The sequence below is a fragment of the Pseudorca crassidens genome, chromosome 7 (genome assembly GCF_039906515.1).
Source record: "Pseudorca crassidens isolate mPseCra1 chromosome 7, mPseCra1.hap1, whole genome shotgun sequence".
NCBI lineage: Eukaryota > Metazoa > Chordata > Mammalia > Artiodactyla > Delphinidae > Pseudorca > Pseudorca crassidens.
In genome coordinates this window covers 43468592-43489122 of record NC_090302.1, presented here as the reverse complement: position 1 = coordinate 43489122, position 20531 = coordinate 43468592, and the positions used below count along the sequence as shown (strand labels likewise).

The following is a 20531-nucleotide window of genomic DNA, read 5'->3' as shown; positions in this document are numbered from 1 at the left end:
CTCAAATTGTCTACCAACAAATTACGTTTGATAACAAGTTAAGCTTTCTTCAAAACATAATTTAGAAATGCGAGGTGACTCTTACAGAAGTCATATCACAAAGGAGTAATTGCTCTAAACATAATAAGGTGAAGTTCACCCAGTGTAGAGTTTACAGTGCCCTCTTCCACAATGACAAAAGCACCTCTCAGATGCTATTAGGAACGACCCGGTGCGGGGCAGGGGCGGGGGGGGGGGGGGAGGATGGGCATGTTAAGTAAGGATGAGGTTCTTGCGAAATGAGGCGGAGGAGGAGTGGACAACCGTTTGTCTTCAGAAATGAAGAGTCTTTAGGGCGAGAGTCAGCAGCTCCTGTAGGATGACCAAGTGACCAGAGTCTCAGCACAGACTCCTGCAGCCCTGCCCACCCTCCACTTCAGCAGCTCAGCACCTCCTGGAATTTCTCTTTTGTGCTGACTAGTCTGTAGATACCTCCCTGCCCTCCCATCCTGCCCGAGGGGATATGCTCACAAGGATTCCTCTCCCCAGCAGTGCAATGCAATGGCTGCACTGCCTTGGTTTTACTTCCCCTCAGTCGCTCAAGAGTTTGGACAGTCTGGCACCAGAAATACAAACAACAGGCCCCTACAGAGCCACTCTTCCAACTGCTGCGCAAGCAGTTATATTTGTTGATCCCTAGGGCATGGCAGGGGAGTTAAGTCTTTGACTTCTCTAGAGCTGGGGTCGGCAAAGTTTTTCTGTAAAGGGACAGACACTAAATTTGTTACGTTTTGCAGGCCACACAGTCTCTATCATAACTACTCAACTTTGCTGTAGCACAAAAATAGCCGTAAGATATGTAAATGAAGGGGCGTGGCTATGTTCCAATAAAACTGGGTAGAAAAATAGGTGGCCAACTAACTAGATTTGACCTGGAGGCCATAGTTTGCTGACCCCTGTTCTAGATGAAAACAACTTGAATACAATTTCATTTCTCAAAAGGGAACGCTCTTAGACTGTTGGTGGGAATGTAAATTGATGCAGCCACTAGGGAGAACAGTATGGAAGTTCCTTAAAATACTAAAAATAACATTTCTCCAAAGAAGAAATACAGATGGCCAACAGGCACATGAAAAGATGCTCATCATCACTAATTATTAGAGAAATGCACATCAAAACTACAGTGAGGTATCACCCCACATCAGTCAGAACGGCCATCATTAAAAAGTCTACAAATACCAAATGCTGGAGAGGGTGTGGAGAAAAGGGCACTGTCCTACACTGTTGGTGGGAATGTAAGTTGGTGCAGCCACTGTGGAAAATGGTATGGAGGTTCCTCAGAAAACTAAAAATAGAATTACCATATGATCCAGCAATCCCACTCCTGGGCATATATCTGGACAAAACTATAATTCAAAATGATACATGCACCCCTATAGTTCATAGCAGCACTATTCACAATAGCCAAGACATGAAAATAACCTAAATGTCCATCAACAGAGGAATGGATAAAGAAGATGTGGTACATATATACAATGGAATACTACTCAGCCATAAAAAAGAACGATATATTGCCATTTGCAGCAACACAGATACAACTAGAGATTATCATACTAAGTAAGTCAGAACCAAAGAAGAAATACAGATGGCCAACAGGCACAAGAAAAGATGCTCATCATCACTAATTATTAGAGAAATGCACATCAAAACTACAGTGAGGTATCACCCCACATCAGTCAGAACGGCCATCATTAAAAAGTCTACAAATACCAAATGCTGGAGAGGGTGTGGAGAAAAGGGCACTGTCCTACACTGTTGGTGGGAATGTAAGTTGGTGCAGCCACTGTGGAAAATGGTATGGAGGTTCCTCAGAAAACTAAAAATAGAATTACCATATGATCCAGCAATCCCACTCCTGGGCATATATCTGGACAAAACTATAATTCAAAATGATACATGCACCCCTATAGTTCATAGCAGCACTATTCACAATAGCCAAGACATGAAAATAACCTAAATGTCCATCAACAGAGGAATGGATAAAGAAGATGTGGTACATATATACAATGGAATACTACTCACCATAAAAAAGAACGATATATTGCCATTTGCAGCAACATAGATACAACTAGAGATTATCATACTAAGTCAGAGAGACAAATACCATGTGATATTTTTAATATGTGGAATCTAAATATGACACAAATGAACCTATGTATGAAACAGAAGCAGAGTCACAGATATAGAGAAAAGACTTGTGGTTGCCAAGGGGGAGGGGTTTGGGGGAAGGATGGAGTGGGAGGTTGGGGTTAGCAGTGCTTTTATATATAGAATGGATATATAACAAGGACCTACCTACTGTATAGCACAGAGAACTATATTCAATATCTTATGATAAACCATAATGGAAAAGAATATATAAAAAAGATGTGTAATATGTGTGTGTGTGTATATATATATATATGTATGTATGTATAACTGAATCACTTTGCTGTACAGTAGTAATTAACACAACATTGTAAATCAACTATACTTCATTTAAAAAAAAAAACAACCAAAAATAGTTACCACTCCTGTGCATATATCCAGAAGAGACAAAAACTCTAATTTGAAAAGATACATGCAACCCAATGTTCACAGCAGCACTATTTACAATAGCCAAGACATGGAAACAACATAAATATCCAATGACAGATGAATGGATAAAGAAGATGTGGTATATATATATATATATATATATATATATATATACACACACACAATGGAATCATAGCCATAAAAAAGAATGAAATAATGCCATTTGCAGCAACATGGATGGACCTAGAGATTAGCACACAGAGAAAAACTAATCCCATATAAGTGGAACCTAAAAAAATAATACAAATGAACTTATTTTCAAAACAGAAATAGACTCACAGACATAGAAAACAAACTTATGGTTACAAAAGGGGAAGTGGGGGAGGGATAAATTAGGAATTAGGGAGTAACAGATACACACTACTATGTGTAAAATAGATAAACAACAAGGACCTACTGTATAGCTCAGGGAGCTATATTCAATACCTTGTAATAACCTATAATGGAAAAGAATCTGAAAAGGAATACATATATATATTCAGATATGTATATATGTCTACATATATATATGTATATGTGTGTGTGTGTGTGTATATATCTGAGTCACTTTGCTACACACCTGAAACTAACACAACATTGTACATCAACTATACTTCAATTAAAAAAAAAAAAGGGGCTTCCCTGGTGGCGCAGTGGTTAAGAGTCCGCCTGCCGATGCAGGGGACACAGGTTCGTGCCCCGGTCCGGGAAGATCCCACATGCCGCGGAGCGGCTAGGCCCGTGAGCCATGGCCGCTGAGCCTGCGCGTCCGGAGCCTGTGCTCTGCAACGGGAGAGGCCACAACAGTGAGGCCCACGTACCACAAAAAAAAAAAAAAAAAAAAAGACCTTGGGGGAAGTATCTAACCCAATCTTTGAGAGCTTCTTGCCATCTGTCTCTTCGGGAGATAAGAGTGCTTTGCACCATTTTGCCCTCAGCTTTGAACCCTAGTTGTCTATTTCACTGAATAAACTAAAGGAAACATAGTCTAATTTAATATTCCACTAAAGGAATTTTTCCACTCAAATAATTTATTATTTTTTTGAAAAAGTATAAAGGATAATCTAAATGCTCAACAGGGTGTGATTAAATATAACATGAAATGCATCACTGTATATCAATGCAAAACATTTCTAAATGTATTGACATGGGATGGCCTCTAAGATATACTTAATAAATCAAATTACAAGGTGGTACGTTTAGAATGATGTAATTTGTATAAAGTTATGCACATTTATACATGTTTAGGCACAGACAATATCTAGAAGGAATAGAAATTATTAATTTCTATTAATAATTAATTAATAGGGGCTATGTATAGGGAGCAGTTTAGGGAGAAAGGGATTTTTTTACTTTCTATTTATTTACTCTTCTGTGTTTTTTCAATTTTTAAAATACCAGCATGGGCAACAGTTTAAGATAAAGAGGTAATTTAAATATAATAATATTCTCTACGAGTTTCTAGAAATCCTCACTTGGACAATTTCCAGCTGACATTAGAAATAATTAAGTGCTTCGTTAGTAGTAATTTCAGTTGTTTATCAGCAGCAATAGTATGCTGTCACGTCCCACTGCCATAGTATCAGGGCTTTCAATGTTTTCCAAATAAAAGTAGGGAGGAGCAGGCATAGAAAGCTGAAATATTAGCATCACTGAAGAAAGGGAGGAGTTTAGCCTTTGATAAGCGGGCCTTGGCAGAGGGGCGGCTACCCCCTCGGGCCACATGTCTGTCATTTCCCTTCAGCCTCACCGGTATCTTCTGAAGGTCTGATCTCTGCAAGACAGTGGGGATATTAAAATAAATAAGCCACAGCCACTACCTGCTCCTCTTGGCCACTGCTGATTCATTTATCTTTTGCAGTAGGTTGTTTTAAATTTATCGAATTCTACACTTTTGCAGTCTGTATCTGCACTCTATCTTTTAATAGTTTCTCTTTTTCCAATCGTCTGTTCTTTTCACTTTGGTTCCTTTTACTGTCTCTTTATTTTCTTAGATTTGCTGCTTTCTGTTTTTCAGTTTTGAATTTTGTTTCCTAAAACAATATTTTTCTAGGTTCTGAAAATTTTACCATTTCATTTATGTTCTTTTTTCCTTAAAGAAAAACAACCTCCTTGATTCTATGTAGTATCTCTCTGTCTTTATACATTTGAAATAACATTGTGTGTTTTGGTTTTTTTCTTAAATAAATTTATTTTTCATTTTTGGCTGCTTTGGGTGTTCGTTGCTGCGCGCGGGCTTTCTCTAGTTGTGGTGAGCGGGCTTCTCATTGCGGTGACTTCTCTTGTTGCAGAGCACAGGCTCTAGGTGTGTGGGCTTCAGTAGTTGCAGCGCATGGGCTCAGTAGTTGTGGCTTGTGGGCTCTAGAGCGCAGGCTCAGTAATTGTGGCACACAGGCTTAGTTGCTCCACAGTATGTGGGATCTTTCCAGACCAGTGCTCGAACCCGTGTCCCCTGCATTGGCAGGAGGATTCTTAACCACTGCACCACCAGGGAAGTCCCAACATTGTGTTTTTGATTGCATCCTTTTAAGGCATCATTTTCTGTTTGCTGTTTGCCAGATGAAGAAACTGGGGCAGAGAATAAAAGCATTTTCATCTGGTTGGGCCAACAGTTGGCTCCTAGAGGGTCAGCTGGTATCCTGTGCCCCACAGAATCCCCGGGGAGCTGAGAGCACTGCCTGGCACCTGGCACCCAGTGAGCTTTTGTTGAATAAATACATGCTGGAAGCTCCAGAATTCTGTGCCTTCGGTAACATCACCCCATTTTTATTTTCTGTATTTCCTTCCTGGTGGCCCAGTTGCTCCTTGCTTTCCTCGAGCATAAAGTTCCTTTATCTTTTCATTCCCACACAGTCCCTGGCTGTGGTTGAAAATGGAGTCACCTCTCAGACCCCGGGGACCCCAGGAAGCGGGCGTATTTCTGGAATCTACTCCCGCTATCAGCTCCCCATGAGCTCAGGCCTGTGACTGACAGGGACAGACACAGAAACGGACACATGAGGAGGACTTGTGCCTGAGGGTTCCAAACCGTCCTGCTGGCAAAAGACACACAGAAGGGGTGCTTCCGGTCATTTGTTTAAGCCAGCGCTTCCCAAAGCCTGCGCCCAGAGGAGAGGGTCTACAGACCCTGAAGGACAGCTCTGTACCCAGTGAGCTTGGGAAACACCGAATAGCCTGCCCTCCTTTTGGGACTTTATAACGCATGTGAACTCATCATAGACTCTGAGATGTTCTACAGAAGGTAAAAATGTTTGATTTTGTTTACCTTGTTTTTGACCAAGGTATCTTTTTTTCTTCTTTTCCCTTCCTTCCCTCCTTCCTTCCTTTCTCTCGTAACATGTTAATACAGAACAAAATTGGGGAAGCACAGCTCAGAGATATAACCCAGTGAGATGTGTGGGCCTCTCTGTACATCTGCACATCTTGGCCTACATCTACCAAGAGTCTAACAGATGCAGCCTGAACTCCTATATGCTTTTTCTTCTTCCATAAAGAGTACAGGATAGCAACTAAAGTCTCAGACTCTGGAGTCAGATCACCTGCACTTGAATCCTACTCTGACCTTTTTAAATGTGTGACATTAGGTAAGATGCAGAATTCCCCTCTGTGTCTCAGTTTCCTCATCTATAAATGGGGAAACTATCAATACCTACTTCAGGGGCTGTTGCAAGGATTAAACGAGTTGATTAAGTAAGGGTAGAGAATACTGCCTGGCACATTTTAGCTGATGCTACAGGAGGGTTAGATACTGCTGCTGTTATTTTTTCAGTAATTCTGCTAAAAATTAGAATAGAAAAGTGGTTTTCAAAGGCAGTACCTCAGGTCACAAGAGCATTTTTTTTGCAGAAATAGAAAACTCCATCCTAAAACTCATATGAAATTTCAAGGGGTCCCAAATAGCCAAAACAATCTTGAAAAAGAAGAACAAATATGGATGTCTCACACTTCCTCACTTCAAAACTTATTACAAAGCTATAGTAATCAAAACAGAGTGGTACCACCATAAAGACAGAAACAAAGACCAAGGGAATAGAATAGAGAACCCAGAAATAAACCTACACATATATGGTCAAATGACTGACAAGGATACCAAGACCATTCAGTGGGGCAAGGACAGTCTCTTCAACAAATGACACTGGGAAGGACTTCCCTGGTGGCACAGTGGTTAAGAATCCACCTGCCAATGCAGGGGACATGGTTCAAGCCCTGGTCTGGGAAGATCCCACATGTTGCAGAGCAACTAAGCCCAGGCGCCACAGCTACTGAGCCTGTGCTCTAGAGCCCTCGAGCTATAACTACTGAGCCTGTGTGCCACAACTACTGAAGCCCGTGTGCCTAGAGCCCGTGCTCTGCAACAAGAGAAGCCACCGCAATGAGAAGCCCGTGCACCGCAACGAAGAGTAGCCCCCGCTTGCGGCAACTAGTGAAAGCCCACGCGCAGCAACGAAGGCCCAACGCAGCCATAAATAAATAAATAAAATTAAAAAACAAAAACAAATGACACTGGGAAAACAGGATATCCACATGCAAAAGAATGAAGGTGGATCCTTACCTTACACCATATACAGAAATTAACTTGAAATGGATTAAAGACCTAAAAGTAAGACCTAAAATTATAAAAGTCCTAGGAGAAAACATAGCGGGGAAAGCATCATGACATTGGATTTGGCAATGATTTCTTGGATGTGACACCAAAAGGATAGCCAACAAAAGCAAAACTAGATTAACAGGACTACATCAAACCGGAGGCAGAGTTGGCTGCATACTCAACTCCAGGGCAGCTCTAGAGTCCCTAATACCCATTCCTGACCCTTGTTCTTATTTCCTCCCTCTTGCGATGGTTAGGGTGTAACAGATCTAGGTTAGCTGATGTCTTGGCAATGGGAAAATTCTGAATAACACTTCAGGTTTCAGCGTTCTTTGGGGACTCTGGACTCCCTTAGATCCCCAATTCAAAACTGAAAAGAAGTTCCTTCATACCTCTACCCCCAGCCTTATTCTCCTGCAAGGAGTTTCTCCTTAGACTTTCAGACCACAGACAACTAAGAAGAACCAATGCTCACAAATAGGGAGGCAAGGTGGGGTCAACAGGATCAACCCCCCTCTGCCTCTTATTAACCATGTAACTGCGGTAAAGTTAGCTGACCTCCCTAAGACTTAGTTTCTTCATCTGCAAAATGAGTATTATACGAGGAATAGTGTGAGATTTCAAAGATAATGAGTAAAGTGTTTGGCAAAAGTTCTACTATTTAATATTACTCTTACTATTATTAGAATATTTGGGGCTCAACAAGGCCTCCCATATTCACCGTGAATCTCCAAGGTGGTCGTGGAACCCCTGAAGTGACCCTTAGACTCAACATTTTCTTTTTCCTAGAAAGCCTGTTTATTGATTATTCTCTCCATGTATGTTTTAGTAAGTGGTGATACTCTCGATCAAGGAATCCATTATTAACCTAATTTTCTAACGGAGGAAGAGGTAAAAGATACTTATCACCTTCTATGGAATCTATCAACTTAAGACCAAAATTAACAGCAATAAATTTGGAAACAGTAAAATTTTTGGTTTGTATTTCATTGACGGTACTGCTGTTTCAACCTTATAAAGTAAAGCTGGGGTTTCCCTGGTGGCGCAGTGGTTGAGAGTCCGCCTGCCGATGCAGGGGACATAGGTTCGTGCCCCGGTCCGGGAATATCCCACATGTCGCGGAGCGGCTGGGCCCGTGAGCCATGGCCGCTGAGCCTGCGCGTCCGGAGCCTGTGCTCCGCAACGGGAGAGGCCACAACAGTGAGAGGCCCGCGTACTGAATTAAAAAAATAAAATAAAATAAAATAAAGTAAAGCCGTCTGCTTTCCAAATTCCAAAAATTAACATACTCCCCCCCCCCCCCCAACCTTACCGTACTAACCAGTGCCCTTTGGTTTCTTTAGGACAAGGAAGGGTTAAAGGGTTGATTATGGATACACAGCTTTGAGTTGTGACCTTTCACACATTACGAATCACACCGAGTGGCCATTTACTTTACAGAGCAGTTTAAAGATTACGCAGTAGCCAAATTAACTTGTTCCACCCACCCTACTGGAGGAGAAAAAACCCAACACCCATAAAACTACTTCACTTGAGGCATGTGCCTGTAGACTCAACACTGAAGAATGACAAATGAAGTGTGGGGCTGGTCCACAGGAATTCCCAGCACATTCTCTGTTACGGGCTGGATTCCTGCCCCCGCCTCCCAAATGCATGTGTTGAAATCCTAACCTCCAGTACCTCAGAATGTGAGTATACTTGGAGATAAGGTCTTTAAAGAGGTAATTAAGTTAAAATGAGGTCATTAGGGTGGGCCCTCATCTGATATGACAGGTGTCCTTATAGGAGGAGATTAGGACACAGGCATACACAGAAGGAAGACCAAGTGAAGCCAGGGGTGCAGACAGCCATCTACGAGCCAAGGAAAGAGGCCTCAGAAGCAGCCAATCCTGCCGACACCTTGATCTCAGAATTTCATCCTCCAGAATTGTGAAAAAAATGAATTTCTGTTATTTCAGCTACCCCGTCTGTGGTACTTTGTTATGGCAGCTCAAGCAAATGGACGCAGTATCTGATCTCCTTCACCAGCACAGTTTCAAGGAGGAGAATCTCGGCTCTGGGAGGAGTATATCAGGCCTTCCGTTCTTCCTTTCTACTAGAGAGCCCTTCTACTGCTGCCTGACAGATCTGGCGGGAAGGAGAGAAGCCCACATCGGGTCCCTCGCGGCGGAAAGAAGCCATCACCTGTATTTACACATGCCCCACTGTACACTATAATCACATTCTATGAAGCCAATTTATGAGACTTGATTAATTTCGTACTCTCCTCAGGGATACAGTCAGTAATCGTACAGCTATGCCACCTTCACAGGGAGAGCTGATTCTTTTAACTATTTCTTTTACATTGGTATGTCTTCATTGTATAAATGTAGACAGCTATTTAGGGAAAAAATGTGCTTATCTTTTTAAATAATTGCTGTTCACAGAATTATGGCATTATATGGGATTCCAAGACTCTGGTGTATGACTCACATTTTCTAGTTACCAGGTCCCTGCTGGTAAATAAAAGTTAGTATTGGGAAATAAAATGAACAGCCTAAGACCAGCCACCTACGACCAAGCAAATTAGAAACAAGCCTTGAGTCTATAACTGTGAAGTGCATGAAAATTTTGGTTGGAAGTTTCTCCTCGTAAATTCAGTCTCAGTTGTATCAAGAACATGATTCAGTTATATCAAGAACATGACCTGTGATCGTCCCTGAACTTAGTCTAATCAACAAAGAAAACTTCCCCACAGCTAGCCCAGGAATGGGGCTTTACTCCATCCCAAGCTTTCTTTCTTTCAGTTATCAATACCTTTCCAGAGATCAATAATCTCTCGCTATCCTCTCATCTCCATTGTACCTGCCCTCCTAACCGATCTTGTGCACAACTGCTCTCCTGAGATCACATGATGTTGGCTTTACTCCTGTTTTGTTTTAGAAAGAGCTATTTCTAGAACTTCCAACTTCATCAACCCTTTCCTGGGTGTTTCTGGGAGTTGGGCATAGAAAACCGTAATTGCTTAAGTGGCAACATTTTTATTCTCTTGCTTCATGGGCAATGGTAGCTTTATGAATGGGGTTTCCGTATTGGATTTGGACAGCAGTAAATCCTGTTTTTTTTTTTTTTTTGCGGTATGCGGGCCTCTCACTGTTGTGGCCTCTCCCGTTGTGGAGCACAGGGTCCGGACGCGCAGGCTCAGCGGCCATGGCTCACGGGCCCAGCCGCTCTGCGGCATGTGGGATCTTCCCAGACTGGGGCACGAACCCGTGTCCCCTGCATCGGCAGGCGGACTCTCAACCACTGCGCCACCAGGGAAGCCCAGTAAATCCTGTTTTTGAGGGCACTATAGGAAGCCTATGTTCCTTTCTGAATTTTTGGATTGGAGGGACTTTGAGAGATCTCTGTCTCCAGGCAAAACTACCCCTAAACAATTCTGATTATCCCCCCTAGGGTTTCCAAACCAGTTTCCCATAAGCCTTGATAGATGTAGATTCTCTGGTACTCACTGTTTGTTTCCCAAGTTAGTATTCTTTCAGGTAGGAATTTAACGAACGGTTCAGTCCTAGAACCACGTGGCAAGTGTTAGTCTGGGGGAGGGTATATTACAAAGAGAATGGTTCAGACACACATTCTGCGTGTGTCTGAGAATTTAAAATCTAGGAGAATAAAGAGGAAAAGACATAGAAGTTCACACAAAACTGTGGGGTAAAACCCATGAGTGATAATCATGGAGTTTCCGAGATAGGAGTAGTTCCTCCACATGTGGGCAGAGTGGATAAACCTGGAAGTCTCCACACAACAGGTAGCAGTTTTGGGGCTGGATCTTGTGGATAGGCTGGGGAAGGAGTGAGGACAGATTACATCTGAGCTCCCTTGTTCCCCTTCTCCCTTCTTTGTCCCCAGCCCCCATGCCCACTATCAAGACTCATTCTGATTTCTACTCTATGAGTCAGAATCTTCTTGGCACTTGTCAGGGGCACCATTCGGCCTGATCCCTGCCCTCAAAGGGCCACTGCCTAGGAAGGAAGGGGATGACTGGAAGAAAAAGTCACCATCCTCTTTACATCCCACTCCATGAGGTCCACCTCAGTAGATCTAGAGGCTTGCAGCCCTGCGCTCTTGCTAACAATGGAAGTGTCGCCATAGAAACCATGGCCGGGCGTTGGGACCCTGACCTGGTGCTGACTAATCAGATGTGGATTTAGCTTTCTGAAAGTGCTCCTGCCACAGTTGAGTCTATCTTGTTCAGATGAGAGAGCTTCATGCTTTTGTCACCTTGCTTATATTAACTTATATCGAGGGCAGCAAGGCTGCAGATTCTCAGTCATGAGGAATGAAACGATACCCCATCACAGGGTGCGCCAATTCTTCACTAGGCACCTCCTCAGAAGATTCTTATCTCCCTCAGCTTTCAAGCACTATGCCTTTCTTCCACATCTGCAGTTCTGTAATTGCCTCTCTTCTTTCCATCCTAGCAGGGTCAGTCCATTCTATTTCAGGTGGACTACCCCCTCTCCTCTTGCCTCCCATCTCTCCCACACCATCGCTAGTCTACTGCCAATCCAAACCCTCAACTCATAAAACACTGGCTTCCCACTGCCAACACATTTCATAAAAACTTCTTTGACCCTCAGGGCTTTCCACCATTTAGATCAATCCACCACTAGCATCCCCCAATGCTCTACCTTTCAGACAACATGAGCTTCTAGTTTCCCAAGTCTTGTTGACAGTTCTCTTCCCTCTCTTGGTGTATATTCCCTTCTGCTGAAATATTCCTTCCCCCAACTATTGAATCCACCTCATCCATGAATCCTGTATTTACTTCTCTACAATAAAGGAGGAGCAAGGCTCTCCCAACTTGGAGGTCCCAGAGCCCCTCAGTTCCACCTCTTATGGAATCCACTTTACTCCGCCTTTTGCAAGCCATTTGTTTTGCCTTTGTATCACATGCAGTCTTTAGGGGTAGATAGCATCTTGTTCATAATAAATGCACAAGCTCTGAGAATACAGTCCAGTTCCATTTCCCCCAAATTTCTAAGGGTCGTAAAGGGATTAGGAAATGCTACCTTACCCTTAAAATAGAAGAGTAGTAGCGGTTTTTGTGTTTTTTTTTTTTTAAGCTCTGAGAAATGTAAATGCATGGGCCAGGTTTTGCTAAGGGCTTTTCAAAGGCCTGGGGTGAAAGGAAATAGCATGAGATCAAGAGCTGGCCACCTGGGTTCTGATCCTGGCCCAGCCACTGACTGTGACCTTGAGTCAATCCCTCACTCTAACTGGAGCTCATTTGCTTGCTTATAAACTGAGGAAGCGAGTCAAAATGAATTCTACAATTTGTTTCGGCTTATCTTACCTTAGCAATTGAAACTCAGGATGCAAGAATAATACGGAGAATCACACAACTATCAAAACCCCAGGCAAATGGCTTAACAGAGCCTTCAAATGATCATGGTGTTCAGACAGGGGTATCCATTCCTGCCTCTTCTCCTGCAACCCTTTTGCACACCTATCCACCACTACCCCATGACTCCAGCCATTATTAATCCAGAAAAAAGCTGTACCCAAATGTTCTTTGTCAACTCTGATACAGACAGGATACCAGGGACAGAATGTCCTTCACTACTTTCCCCTCTGCCCCTTCTCATCCCTTCCCCTCTCCCCCAACTATCCCACTGACTAGAATGGATAAGGGATTGAGAACTCATCCCAAATTCAAATACTACTCTAGCAGGAAGTTGATTTGAGTAAAGCCACCGTCTGCAAAATCTTGGCATGTCAAAGCAATTCCAGGCTAGCGAAGAAGAAAAAAAATAAGCTTTTATTTGCTGTAGGTGAACTCAAGCTTTCCTGTCATAACCTATATCGAGTACCTGAACCTATGTGCAAACCCCGCACTGTCTTCTAGCTTGCTAGAAAGTATGAAGTCTAAAGGTCAAAAAAGTATCATGATCCTTTATTTAATAAGAGATAAATCCTTCCCTGAGTACAAAGACATTCGAGAATGAAAAACCAAATGGAAATTCACTGGAAAGTACCAAAGAGAGCCCTAACCATTGGGAAAAAGTTAATTTGACTTCTTGTTAATAGGAAGGAGAATCTGGCTCATTACCCTTAAGCACCTATGAAGCTTTAGATCTTATTTAGGATATAAAGGGTAACTTTGCATTACAAAGCGAAATCTCCTGGGGATGTTTAGGTGCTGCTGACTGTGCATGACAACAGCCAGTCTTGTTTATTTGTCTTTGAGTTGCAGAGCAAGGTCCGAGCCATTTTAAAGTACAGAGCTTTCACTAGCCTGCATAAGTATAATATATTGATAGAGGTACTCCCAGAAAGGCACTTTTTTTCTCCCAGATAATGTCTCTTTAAATTAACAGAAAGATCATGGATCATTTTTTTTTAATTACCAGGAAGTTTCATCTAATAATTCCAGTTTTTACATTCTGTGAATATTACCAATTATGATTTTAAGAAGACTTTCATCAAATGAACATTTTGAAGTGGGCTCATTCGGTGGTAGCTTCTATTTTTCTCTCTAGGAGGGGGTCGGGGGACCATCTGGTGGGAAATGAGCCCAGAAGCTGTGCTCGAATAGCAGTTTACATAAGATCCGCAGCACATTAACAGTTCCTATGCAAGAAGGGGGGCAGTTTATAGAGATGATGTCCCCCCTCCCCCTTAAGTCACCATGACAGGTGATTTGCCATGACACTGATCTCAGGCAGAATCACACTTTAAATCACTCCTTCTAGATGGGAGTCTTGTTTTTTTTGGTTTCCACAGAGGAATTCCATAACCTATGTATTTCTTGTTTGAAATTAACCAGGTGATAATTTTTTTCTAGTTTCTCACATAACTTAGTTTCTCAGTAAAATACTGATATTCTCTAAGCAGCGTATCCTGTCTCGATTTTGAAAAAGCAATAGAAAACAACATAAGCCCATTTTTGAGGATGACCTATTTCTGCAGCTTGGAACTTAGGGAAGGTTTAAAGGTTACAAGATTCATCAGAAAAAAAGAGAAATGTATGTTACTAGCTTCAATGACCATTAGCAATAACATAAAAAATAAAAATGCCACTGTACCAGGGCCACTCTGCTTGTCAAATAATCCAAACAGACATTTCAATACCCATCAGACGAGAGTCCTAAACGGTTTCCCAACTGTCATTTTTTTTGATTTTCTATCTCCATTTTCATCATAGACATAAAGGAATAAAAAATGTTTATAGCCGTGCAGAATCTGTTTAACTAATTACCTGGTCACCAAGGGAGGGGCAGGAGATAGCTTACAGGACCACAAGCCCTTCCAGTAAGAGATGATACAGGGTGAAATGCAGCTGCCAGCTGTCACTTGCGAGGGGCTGGGCAGAGCTCTGCATCCTGTCACCCCCTTCCCTCTCCCCCTCCAACTTCCCAGCTGCAATAGCCCAGTCTGTGAAAGCAACACCCTCCATTGCAATCCGACCTCCCACAGCCCATCCTCCTAAAGCCGCACCGGGACCCACCTACCTTCTGAGGACAGAGCAGGCTGGAGAGTGAGAAGAATGCTTGGTTACTGCCCTCAGCATCCCCTGTCTGGAGCACTTAACTGGAAATACGGAGTCGCCTCCATTTTCTGGTCACGTGATCACGGGCACATCTAAATAAGGACGATCACCTGCCTCTCAGATCTCCCAGTGAGCCCATCACCACTGCTGCTCTGCTCCAGCTGGGGGATGGAGCTGGGGCTGTGAAGAGTTTCTTTTGGGGAATATAAAATACTCTTTCACGCAGGTTGTGGAGTCAGAAATGCCCCTTGATTTTTGTGTCTGCTCAGGAAAACTGCTGTCACTCCTGTTCCTGAGTGAGACTGGATGTGAATGGGCTCAAAGCACAGATTGGAAGGAATTTAGTTCCCCTGAAACCTCTTTTTTAAAAAATCCTGCAGCTTCACGGCACACCCAGTGAGATGGTGGTGTAATTATTTTCATTTCATAGACAGTGGTTAAAACCCTAATAAAAATGGACTATGGAAGCATAGCAAGATAAATAAAGAAGTCCAGTTGGAGATTCTAGAGAAAGTTAGGATGTTTGCCCAAGATCCACACAGCTTTGACTATTGAGAAATAAAGCCATGTGACCAGTAAGCATTCAGGCTCTGGAGTCACAAGGCCTGAGTTTGAATCTAACTTCCGCTACTTATTAGCGAGTTTGGACCAGTTACTAAACTGCCTGGTACCTCAGACTGCTGACTCACCAATGGACAATACTAACAATGTTACTTTAAAGCAAGATAACTTAGAGATTTTAGAGAGACTGGGTTAAAATAACTCACCATAAAGGTTAGCTACTATTATTAATTCTAAAAATGCCAACAGAAATATTTGATGGAGTTAAGTCAAATGAAATGTGAATGAAAAGCTTACATACTAGAAAAGCGTACATTGATTAGTTTGATCTTCAAAGGAAAAGAATACGTTATCAGACAAATCAAACAAAGACTTCTGATCATGATCAGGCAAAATGTCAATGTGAAAAGTAACTACAGGCACCATCCTCAGAACTAGGTTGTTAGAAATCCCATATTATATGACCTTTTTCCTTTTTTGGCGGGGTAGTGGGTAGGTGGGTTGGGGAGGGCGCTATGGTGGAACAGGGGGATGTGGCAGTTTTCAGTAACCTCCGATTGAGCTAACTCCAAGAAAACAGGAAAGTGAATTACTCAGCAGAGAACCTGGCCACGGTAAATACTTAAGAAATGTTAGCTCCTATTCTTAAAATGAAGGGCACGCCTCGTCTTCTCCATGGCTGTGGGGCTGGTGAGGGGGCAGTGGGGAAGGGAGAAGAGGAAAAAGTGAATTTTTCTCTCTCTACTTAAACTAAAAGCCTACAAAATTCTTCCAAATTATAAGCAGTTATGAAAATAATTTCTCATGTGCTTTCTATCGTTCAGCAATGGAGAACTGGGGGTGGGGCCATTAGGGGGTCATGACTTTTTCAGGGTTCAGCAAAAACTTAGTACCGTTCCCGAAGCCAAGATGAACCAGAAATCGGCAGGGGAAAATAGATGGCTTCAGAGCTGGTTGTACCCTGGGTGTCCAGGGTGAAGGTTAAACATGGGGTCTCTTCTTTGTGAAGTGTGGCTCATTAGGAGTTTCCCTCCTCAGGTGGAAAAAAGTAGCAGTTGGAGCTACAGAAATAGGAGTCACATGCTGTAGAACAGACACTGTAATTGAACCTACCCTTAGTATCTGCTTTAAAAGTCAACAGTTGAGAGAGAAAGTGATTTATTGTCATCAGGCCAATCGTAGAATACCTTCAAAACATTTAAGTAGCACTTCATTAAATGGGGAAATATGGGACATCTGTTAACACCAACGATCCTTCCTCTTGTCTTACAGGATGTTCTCTCAGACATGTTTTGTCAAGGCAAAATAGCTCAGCTCAGTGTCGGCTGGGCCCCTGAGGAAATATACTATCTTATTCATCCCACTGAAGCAGTTACAATGATTAAAAAAAAAAAAAGAAGAATTCCTATTTAAATGCAATAAGTAGCATTCTGATTATTACATGGACGAAAAGGGCATGGTAGATGTCAGTCCAGGGGATTTTTATTCTGTGAGAGCCTAATACTTTCAAATGATCATTTAATGAATTGAAGTTTAAAAAAGCAAAAATAAAAAAAGTCTTTGAAGATTATGTATGGTCAAGTACTACTGGAGTTGATGATGTAACAGATGATTAAGTAAACAGAATAATTTTTTCTCTCTGGAGATTCAAACTGGTATAAGGCAATGGATAACAAAGGCAAAACAAAAAACAAAACAACCAAAACAACTGAACAGGCACACCTGTTTTTCTCCATGAGGCTGAGTGAAGTGGGTAACAGCACTCTAAGCAAAATGAAAGGCTATAAGAATCTTGGAAGCACTATAATGAAGAAGAAATGTACCAGAACACTAAAAATAGATAACTATGGTCTCAAATTTCAAAAGAAGGGGAAAGATGGATTTTGCAACATTAGAAAATATGCATATTCCTGTTATGAACTGAATGTTTGTGCCCTCCCCTCAATTCATCAGTTGAGCCTCTCCCTGTGTGATGGTTCATCAGTTGAGCCTCTCCCTGTGTGAGGTGGGGGCCTTTGGGAAGTAATTAGGATTAGGTGAGGTGAGGAGGGTGAGGCACTCATGAGTGGAATTAGTGCCCTTATAAAAAAACCCAGAGAGCTCTCTCATTCTTTCTACTATTCGAGGATACAGTGAGAAGTTGGAAGCCTGAAACCTGGAAGAGGGCTCTAACCAGAATCCAACCATGCTGGCACCCTGATTTTGAATTTCCAACCTCCAGGACTTTGAGAAATAAATTTGTACTGTTTGTAAGCCACCCAATCAATCTATGGTAATCTGTTATAGTAGCCTGAACTAAATCACTACCAAGCTAAATCTAGCACATCTCCCTCGGAAAAGGAAGAGTAAACACCAGTAATTATTTTTAGTAAAAGCCAATTATGTTGGACGAACTTGACTTTCTTTTCCATTCCTTCAATCAGGTGTATTTATGAGGTGCCTCAACATGTGGCAAGGGTTGCTCTAAGCACTAGGGGTACAGCAGTGAACAAGACAAACCAAATGTCTGCTTTCCTGGAGGGTCCATTCTCATGTGTGGAGACACACACGACAAAATCAATTAAACAGATAAACAGATCTTTTCAGACAGAAAAAAAGAAAAAAAAGTGGTAGGAAGAAAATGAAGCAGGGCTATGGGATGGAGCACAGTTCTCAGCCTTGGCACTGTTGGCCCTTGGGGCTGGATAATCCTGTGTCCCGCGGGGCGCTCTTGTGATTGTTGGATGTGTAGCAGCATTTGTGACCTCTACCCATAGATGGCAGTAGCATCACCCGAGTTGTGGCAATCAAAAATGTCTCCAGGTATTGCTAGACGTTCCCTAGGTGGGAGGGGCAAACTAGAATAACTAGTTCTTGAAACTAGTTATTGAAAACTAGAATAACTTGGTGGTACAGTTATTGCTACTGTAGATGGAGCAGTTAGAGGAGGTCTCTCTGGGGAACCCCAAACCATGAGAATAAGCCAGCCATGTCAGGAGAGTTCTAGACAGAGAGTTACAGCTGGCAGTAAATCACTAAATTGGAAGAGTCTGGCGGGCAAGACTGAGGGCTGGTAGAGAGAGTGGTCTTGGTGATCACAGACGTAAGCAGCAACTGGGGGACACAGGGCCTTACAGACTATAGTTAAGAATAAGAATTTTATTGCAAAATAAATGAGAAGACATTGGAGGGTTTTAAAAAGATAGGTACCAAAAGAATGATATTCTCATTTGAAAGACTCACTCAAGCCAGTGAATGGAGAATGGACTGTAGGACCAGGTTGGCAGGATGGAGACAGGAGTCTGGTTGAAAGACCCAAATAGGCTGCCCAGGGCAGGGCTGCCACATAAGGTTGGGTGGATTGTGTGTGTACTGGGTTGATGGTTTATAGATAGGAAACTGGGGCTCAGGTAAGTAGTTATACTCAGCTGGTTACATTATAATAAAGTTGAGAAGGAGGCCACCTCCAATATGGTTAGATGAAAGATCCAGGTCTGACAAACAATTCCAGTCTCCAATTTCCCTCTTGCCCTGGAATTGGAAGTTAGCAGTAGGGAAATGTATCATGGCACTCCATGAACTTGTAGTTCAGTTATGGACATGTTGGCAGAAGTAAATGGTGATTGGTGCTCAGTGGCAAAAACAGGGACCTCTGAGATAAACAGAAAGAACACGAAACATACGAACAAGAAGAAAGCCAGTATAGCAATATTAATATCAGGGAGAAAAAAGAGATGAAAGCAAAATTTAATAAAGTAGAAAACAAGCAAACAAAAACAAAAGGAAAAGATTAACGAAAGCAAATCTAGTTATTAGAAAAGACTAATAATATGAACCCATCTCTAGAAAGATTGAACAAGGAAAAAAGAGAGACGATACAAATAGATAATATTAGGGATAAAAGAATTATATAACCAACTACAGATATAGTAGAGATTGAAAACTAGTAAGAGAATATGAACAATTTTATTCCAAAACCTTTGAAAACTTTGACGAACAATTTTCTAGAAAAATATTAAATAGCAAAGTTGATGCAGAAAGAATTAGAAAACCTGAACAGACCAGTAATCATTAAGAAATCACATTACTAGTAAAATATCTATCCCCCAAATAAGGAATAGGCACAGACAATTCTACAAATATTACCTAATTCTCACGTATTAGAGAAACCCCCTGGCTTATACAAGTTATTCTAAAGAACAGAAGAAAAGGAAGACTCCCTAGTTTGTTTTATGGTGTCAGTACAACTTTGATTCCTAAACCAGACAAGAGCTTGTGTGATGAAGGAAAATCATAGGCCAGTGTCAATTAGGAAAATCTAAATTACTTCCCATGGTAGAGGGAAACTAAATACTGCACTGAAGTTTCTAAAATTCACCCATCTAAATGACTTCACCATCCCCCTTTCAATTTATATTTGACTTTAAGTTACAACTTCAGTATAAATGCTGTTTAAGGTAGTCTGGGATATAAAGATGTGTAAGCCTCAAGTGGCTTACATCCAGATAGGTTAAGAGAGTCTCTAGTAAATATAACATGAGGCAGAATGTGAGGACGGCCACAAAAAGGTTCAAAGTACAATGAGATTCAGGAGATGGAGGGATTCCTTCTGTTTGATAAGACTGGAGAATGTTTTAGGAAGGAAGAGACATTTGGTCTGGGTCTTAAATGAAGAGTGGAATTTCAATATGCAGGAAACAAGATGGAGGAGCAAGGAATTAAAAGAGGTGCCAAGGGCCTCCCCTGGTGGCGCAGTGGTTGAGAGTCCGCCTGCCGATGCAGGGGACACGGGTTCGTGCCCCGGTCCGGGAGGATCCTACATGCCGCGGAGCGGCTGGGCCCGTGAGCCATGGCCGCTGAGCCTGCGCGTCCGGAGCCTGTGCTCCGCAACGGGAGAGGCCACAACAGTGAGAGGCCCGCGTACCACAAAAAAAAAAAAAAAAAAAAAAAAGGTGCCAAGATAAGAGCAAAGAGGCAAGAAAAAAAAAGTCTCTTCAGGGCAAATGTGAACATTTCTATGACGAGGATATATGTGCTTATTTATACTTCCACTTTAAGACAAAGCTAGTAGATATATAAAAACCCACCACCACCATATGACTTAAAAATAGCTGGGAAAAAAAAAAGAGTGACAGGATCACAACACGAAATTAAGACTTAGAGTAATACAATAAAATACATATTCCAGAATTCTATACATTTGATACTAGTAAGTGATAAACTTGGCTGTGAAACATAAACTTCCAAGGAGTCAACTCAAAGGGATAAACATGATCA

General features: G+C 42.0%; 1 protein-coding gene across 7 annotated transcripts in view; it reads right to left on the bottom strand.

Moving 5' to 3' along the window:
- The window catches only part of PRUNE2 (prune homolog 2 with BCH domain), a 272426-nt gene that overhangs the window by 59536 nt on the left and 192359 nt on the right, over nt 1-20531 (bottom strand). The window contains exon 1 of one of the 7 annotated variants that reach the window (XM_067744129.1): nt 14677-14835. The exons of 5 other annotated variants lie outside the window; for them this stretch is intronic. In XM_067744129.1, the coding sequence (XP_067600230.1) occupies nt 14677-14735 (59 nt within the window). In that variant the 5' untranslated portion in view covers nt 14736-14835. Of the gene's footprint in view, nt 1-14423; nt 14497-14676; nt 14836-20531 lie in introns of those variants that run through there. One more of the 7 variants, XM_067744130.1, reaches the window with a different exon arrangement.